This window comes from Falco naumanni, chromosome 2 (genome assembly GCF_017639655.2).
Source record: "Falco naumanni isolate bFalNau1 chromosome 2, bFalNau1.pat, whole genome shotgun sequence".
In the NCBI taxonomy this organism is placed as follows: Eukaryota; Metazoa; Chordata; class Aves; order Falconiformes; family Falconidae; genus Falco; species Falco naumanni.
In genome coordinates this window covers 34,390,198-34,397,661 of record NC_054055.1, presented here as the reverse complement: position 1 = coordinate 34,397,661, position 7,464 = coordinate 34,390,198, and the positions used below count along the sequence as shown (strand labels likewise).

Genomic DNA, 7,464 nt, shown 5'->3' with positions numbered 1-7,464 from the left:
AATTTTCAAAACAAAAAAAAATGAACCTCTATTTACTGTCACATAGTAATAAAATCTGGTTTTAGGCCACTGCATAATAGATTATTTTTTTTTTCAGTGTTAAGTTATAACTAGAGGAACTTATTTGTATTTCAAATCCTTTACTCATAACTGGTAGATAGAAAACACACCCAGCTATCAATTCCTAACTCTCCACAGACATGAAGCCATTTTCCCAGTCCATCACCAGTTCATTTCGTTATAACCCCATTTCAGGCCATGTCATGACATCCCTTTGCTTTCAAGCTTAAAAGTTTTGGCAGGATATGTGTGTGTGGAGAGGTGGGTAATTCTGAGATACTGGAAGCTTTCCAACAGCATAAGAACAGCATTTTTCCAGACATCCTGCTAACATCAATTTGTGGATGCATATAACTTCTTATCATCTCCATTGCAGGCCACGGCTCTCAAAGATGCTTCCTGGGCTACTGTTCATATAGATTTGTTTGTTCTGTTCAGAAAGATAGGAGGAAAAATTCAGATACTTTGCCATTAAAAAGGGCTGGAATAGCTAATGTCTGAAATAGTTTGTAGAGAGCATTTCAAATAAGAGATTGAAATACTTGATAAGGGGAAGCACTTTGAAGATTGTGATCGAATTTCATCTTTGAAGACAGCCAAAAGAAAGCAGACAAGCTTAATGGAAGGGGTTACTCAAGGTGACTTGCCATCACTGTTCCTGATCATGAAAGTAGCAGGTTAATAAGAAGTTCTTCTTTTTCTTTGGATATTGAAACACAGCAACATGATTACACTGAATTTTAACTTGTCAGTGACCATGGTGACTTCCCCTCCCACTCAGCCTTTCTCAGCAGGGTCTAGGGGTATCGCACAGCAAGTATAGAAAGGCTGCAGGTTCACTGCTTCAAGAAGACCACCGACAAGTCTTCGTCTGAATAGAGTACAATACAAGGATTTGATTAAAGCAAAAACATTTCCTTTAAAATATATGAGCATGCATATACATATATTCCACTCTGCCGACATTTAGCCCCAGCCCTGCTATCTACTAAAGGAGGCTGGGTAAGGGAGTTCTTGAAGGGAGATGTGACTTTAATTTCCAGAGCAGCAGTCCGACAGCACAGCCAAGTACCACTTGCAATGCAGTGCCCTTGTGTAGGTGTGCAAAAGCCTTCCCCAGGAATCTTCCCAGTGCCAGACACTTAACAAAAGGCTAAACCGCAGAGCATTACCAAGATCTCCAGTATTTCCTATGAACATCAGCTAGACAGTAGTATGAGATATTTGAATAATTCCTTGAGGCAAAGAGAGCCAAGGGCAACCGCAGAAGGTCCCAGAGGGGAAAGCAAATGCAGCAACATCCGTGGCTCAAAAGAAAACTTCAGGTGATCCATTACAAAGTTGCCATATTTCAAGGGTGATGGAAAAATATTGTGGCATGCCTGCACACTGAAAAAAAACTGCTCAGGAAACCTTGAACTTCACCTAAGATGTACTTGTAAATGCTGCAGATACTTTTTCTTGTCTACGTGGTTTATGTAACATGTAATGTAGACCCTTCTTTTCTGTTAGAAGTATCTTGGTCATACAACTGGCTATGGAAAGCATTAAAATGTTTTTGTCTGCAGAAAGAGGGGGATATAAATTAAATTCCATTAGACTAGAGAGACAAACAAAAACAAGAATCTAAAGCTAACCTTGTAGTAGCTTCCCCCACTCATGTAACAGAAATTTCTAAGGTAAAACAGGCTAAGTGAGAAACTGGTATATATCACAAAAGATGCAGGAGAGATCAAATACATTTCAGTGTTATCTCAAGTTTTATTTCTTTCCTGTGTTGTAGTTTTCTAAGAACATATTTAAAAGATCGTGTTTACAATACACATATTTCTTCTTGAGTGTCTGCTGTTAAATACAATAGCAAAATAATTCCACAAAATCCCCACCAAAACAAAACAAAACCAAACCCCCAAACAAACAACCCCAAATCAGCAACACTTCTCCGTCCCATCCCAAAAAAACCCACCTCTACCTGCTTCTTTAGTTCAAATCTCTGAGACATTTTTGGCTGGGTATAGAGCAGCAAGTAAACACTGATATTACTGCAGCTTCTACAGCCACTAATGTCTTCTTTTTCTGAGATCCCAAAGACTGGGATAATTACATTCTGCAAGAGGCAAAACAATTTATGAAAAAAAATGACACATTCTCTTATTAAAAATTAAATAGGACTTCCATAATCAGCTGCTTCAAATATGCGTGAATAATGACAGCTAGAAACCAGTCTCTGCAGATTGCTCATGAAGTGGGTGTGAAGCTGAAGTCAGAGTAAGAAAAAAAATCACAATGATAAAAGAGCGCTTTCTCAGAGCTTTTACAAGGTCATTTGGCCTAGGCCAGATAAAAGTGAATATTTCTCCAGTACCCTGTAACAAGAGGGAGAAAACAGAATTAAAAATTATCTTTTGCAGCAAAAACAAAAATCAAAGTCAACTTCTCTAGGATTATGTCCACTGAAAAATAGTCTCCCTTTTCTTCTGACAGGTTTTAGCTTGCAATTATGTAAACCCTTCATGAAGAGATTCCTATCTTTTTGTAAATTTCATTCACAAAATGTCCTAATTAGATGTCCTATTAGATTAATAACTCTTTGAACAATATATTCATGTAGCAAGCTGAAATGTGTTTTCAAAACAACAGCAAAATAAGGCTTAGAAAAGTACACCCATCCATAGGTCTTATACAGTTCAACTGTAAATATATTATTGGTATTGTAGAAATTGTGAAAAACAACAAAGGATCCAATACATTGAACTCCTTCAGCTGCTGACGGTTTACAAAACCTAAGAGTATCGTGGGCTGCAAAAGACGGCTATTTCCTCCTCTGTGGGGAACTGCCTTTATTTACTTGTTGTCATTTCTTTAGTGAATTTGAGTTAATTTTTAATAACAAATTTACTCCTCATTAAATTGAAAAGATGACTCATGGGAGGCCAACAATATTATTTAGATACCATCTTCAGAATACAACTCTGCTGCAAAAATACTAAAATAATTATTGGAGCAGAAAAATGAGGAAGAAAGTCATAGAAGAATACCTGCATTTGTGGGAGAAGGGTTGAAAGCAAGGGACTTACTGAAGTTTGGTTTTTTTTAATTCCTCTTTATAAAATCCTGCTTCTCAAAAAACATGAGTTGTGTCAATGTCATCTCCTAAGGCAAGAATAATGCGTGTCAGTGCCTGAATCTGCTTCAGAAGCGTCCAAGTCTGGAAGCAAAGGCTCTGCACAAATCTTTATATTGGAAATCAGAGTTAGGGTTGGGAACCCCTTTCCCGTAGGTGCAGTGAGCCTTACAAAATGGTCATTTGAAAATAGGGGGCCTGATGTCTCTGATTCAACAGTGGTGTTTTACTGACAGCCTCCACTGACAACATAGTGTCCCTTTTTGCTCACGGGAAATAGCAGTAAGAACACAGCCCACAACAAAGTTATCCTCTTTCACTTAGGATCACTGAAAGCTTGCACAGTCACCTCCTGCATTTCCATCCATATTCCTCAGCTGCCCAGGTTTATTCACTCATAGTCCATGACACAGAGAACGTGGATGTATCAGAGTTTTAGCCTAAATATCAAGGCACCCCCAGCAGATGCCTTCCATGCCATCAGAACTTCCTCTGACTTGAAATACACGTTCTGCAGTTCTTCACAAAAGAATGTGTTTTAGAACAGGTATGTGCCATTGCATGGCCCCAAACACAGAGCTGGAAAGCATTTGTTTTAATATCCCCTCTCATTACTTGATAATTAAATGACATAAGCTGTTATAATGAAATGTCAAATACGAAGCTAAATTAACACCAGCATTGGTACTAAAAAGAATGAACAAATTCATTGTTCTTACCTTTCTCCTCCTTTATTCCAAGTCATTTGACTCCTGGATAAAAGAAAAAAAATGCATTAGTACAGTACAATGTACAATACAATCACATATTTATAAAAGAATTATGGTTATCCAGTTGTGTGGAACTTTCTTGATTACTTGGTGCCCTTTCCTGTCTTTTGAAACTTCACTTAAAATAACAAGTAAACCCTTCTGCAAGATTCCAGTTCTAGCAATAAATATTTCTTCAATCTGAACTCAATATGAATAGGAGGACGTATCAACTCAGGAGATAAACATATTTTGGTTTTGCTGGAAAAAATGTGTCTTCAGATTCTTCAATCCTTTCTTGAACTCACAATTTGAAAGAGTGAAAAGCTTCTTCCGTTCCTCCCCAGACTCCCGCTATTCTCTTTTAGGATGTGATTTTCAAAGGAAAGAATGATTGAGCTCAAAGTCAAGCCAGGCAGAACACATCTGCATATGCTGTTTGACTGCCTTGTCAGAGGCAAGTCATGAAACTCAGCTACAGCATGCCTGGACCTATTCATCTGAGGTCCCCATATCAATGCTGATACTTCTGCAGAGTAGTTTCTTTTCTGCCATTCTTCTGGCAGAAATAGACAAGCACCTTACAAAAAAACCCCACAAAACCCCACAAAAACAAAACCCAAACTCACCTCTTTTAGGAACAAAAATTAATAAACTTTCCAACTCAGATTGTGCATTGACTGACCAGGTTAAAGCTAAGTTAGGAAACCACATTCTTTGTTAAAACAAATGTAACCATTGTGGATTGCACTCTGCGATATTCTTATATAAATTTTCTATTCTCAATATTCCCATGTTAAAAAGAAAGATTTTTCTTTGTCCTGGGAAAGCAGCATTTTCAGTGCAACTTTATCCATCTAAAAGTAGCTACAAGAACTAAACCAAGAGCTAACCCACAAACCATGTTTATTTAAAATAGTTTTATCCATAAACCATGTTTCCTTAAAACAGATTTATCCATCCTCCATTGAGTCTCTGTTCTGCATATGGGAAAGGAAGTGATTGGGGTTTCCTGTCCCACTGCACCTGGTATTCAGGGCACAGTTGCTTCCCACAATGAACATCTAGAATTGTGCATCCACTGAAAGAGCAGAGTCAGCATCTGAGAGAGCATTTCTCATTCTCATGCACGACACCAGCTGTAACGGAGACACGAAACAGGTTGATGTAATATGTCATGTTGCCTTCTAGATTCTGGGTTTACTACAGCTTAAAGAGTTTCAGCAAGACAACTAGTATTCTGTTAAAGAAGAGCAGACATACAAATTTCATATGTTGACCATGTGACCTTTCGCCATTGATAGAATAGACAAAAGGGTCCTTGACAGTGCTCCATTTCCATGCAAAAAACCCCCAGGAGCTCTGTTACAGGCTTGCCATGCACTAGCACTTGGCCTCTGCAGATCCCTTCATACTTGAACACGGGCAAATATCACAATGCTGTGAATATAAAAATATGCACCTGTTTTAAAGTTATTCTTTTGTAAAAATAGGAGCAGTTTAATATTTAAATAAAACTGACCATTCATTGCATTACAGTGAACAGATACTGTCTCAGTCATAGGTCCCAGCTGACTAAGGATTAAATCTTATTGATTAAACTTTGACATCAAAATGACAACTTTCTTTACCCTCCTACCCTGAAAGGTTTATCCTTATGTTAGAGACAATAGCAGCACACAGGACATCAAAGCTTTCTTGACAGCATACAACAAGACTCAATGCTCTCTCAAGGGTGCGGTAGCTCACAGACAGAAGTGGAAATTCATTAATTTGTCTTCCCATTAAAATAGAAAACCACACAACCACCTAAGCGAGTGCCCTGGCACTTATAACCAAAAAGGAAGAAAAGATTACTTTCACAAAGACCTTTCTTGAAATAACAGCTTACAAATATTCCTAATAAAAACACAAGATGTCAGATGGCAGACGAATTAATGAAAACCAGTTTCCTATTGATGAGGGGATAACTGGGCAATGCAACCAATCTCCTACCACTGACTGGACGCACACAACGAATTCGCCTTCCCTCCCTTCTCTCCATGTCCCCTGTGATATCCATGTCCCCTTTTGTATCCCCTACCCCCAGGAAAACAGGGCAGAGCTGCAGCTGCTCTGGAGCTGTGCCCATGCTGATGGGCCATAGGGCTGCAGCCAAACAACGCACAGAGTGCCCGGGTCCTTCCCACCGCCCATCAGAATGGGGCACTGTTTTGGGGTCTCTCCTCTGCCAGCCATTGCTTTTCAGGAAACACACAGAATCTCAATTATCTTTGAGGCTTACACTCCCTTTCAATTTTGGCTACGGTTGGCCAGCAGGTTGAAAACCTTATTACACGTAGACAGACAGTGTGATCATAGAAACTTCATTTCCTTAAGAAACCAGGCTAATAGAAATAATAGTGAAAAATCCAGCAGGTATACTGACAGCACAGTGAGATGTTCAGGTTCTGTTAAGTGTGAAGCCATTGTGACTGTGAAGAGTTCAAACAGGGGAAAAAAATAAAAGCAGGAAAGAGAACAAATATTTCCTCTTCAGTGCCACTGCACAGATGGAGCAGGCTCAAAAATTATCTGCAGGTCTTAACTTTGGGAACCTTTTTAGTTTCTTTTAATCTTAGTATACCGTCTGATGTGCTTCAGTAAGCTCCCTTGTAATGTAAACCACCATGCTGCAGACTACATGACTTGTAAGCCCCACCTGGAGTTCGATTCTTTTTGCTTAAAATCCCAAGGGAAGAGGGAATAATCTTGGTATAATCAAAGACACTGAGGTTTCAGCCTCCAGCCTGTCTTTTGAGAGATATTTTTCTTTCTTGCTCTTGTTAACAATACTCATTTTTAATTCCTTTCCATGATGGCGTATTCTTTCATAGTTTATTCTTTCCCCGTTTTGTTTAGTCTTCAAATCTCACATCATAGCATAATGGAGAATCGATAATCTAGCATTACCCAACAGAAGGCAGGCTCCTTGGGAGCCATTAAGTAAACATCAGAGTAAGAAATTTATCACTTCTACATGCAGGGTTTTATTACATTTGTGTTGATGCATTCTTTGAATATATATATATATTAAAAAGCACAGATTGGCTGCGTACATCAGAGTTGTTTGTTGTTAAAACTGTGCCTAGGTTGAGTGCGCTCATTTAGTGGTACCAGCACCTGTCCTGTGGAAGAGGACATATGGCACCTGGCTAAAGGCAACACCCCACCCCTTCCACCTCCCCACCCCCCGCCTCTGCAGACAATGAGACAATGGCAAGGTTTTCAGTGGTAACAGCAGGCACTCTGATGGACTTTAGATATTGGGGATCTTGGCTGCGTCGCACATTTTCTTTTGAGTTTATTAGGAAACAGTTTACAAATTGGGGTAAAGGACACAAAGTGAAATAAAAACAGTATTTTCCACCCTTGCTGCCTTTGTTAACCATCTAGCAGGCTTTACCTTTTGCCCCTCTGTCCTACCTGAAGTCTCTAATTCCACTATCTGCAGACATGACATCCTTCAGGAGATGATTCAGGTCTGCCATG

At 39.2% G+C, this 7,464-nt stretch overlaps 1 protein-coding gene across 4 annotated transcripts in view; it reads right to left on the bottom strand.

The window, feature by feature from the left end:
• Positions 1-1,801: 1,801 nt before the first annotated feature.
• Positions 1,802-7,464, bottom strand: part of EPSTI1 (epithelial stromal interaction 1) — a 48,633-nt gene continuing 42,970 nt past the window's right edge. For 2 of the 4 annotated variants that reach the window (XR_005826457.1, XR_005826456.1), the window contains 3 exons: positions 4,960-5,072; positions 3,904-3,936; positions 1,802-2,426 (listed from right to left, as the gene is read on the bottom strand). Coding sequence is in view for 2 of the 4 variants with exons in the window: in XM_040584341.1 (XP_040440275.1) it covers positions 3,916-3,936 (21 nt within the window). In the remaining 2 variants the exon portion in view is untranslated. Of the gene's footprint in view, positions 2,427-2,601; positions 3,214-3,903; positions 3,937-4,959; positions 5,073-7,464 lie in introns of those variants that run through there. The other 2 variants (XM_040584341.1, XM_040584342.1) reach the window with 2 other exon arrangements.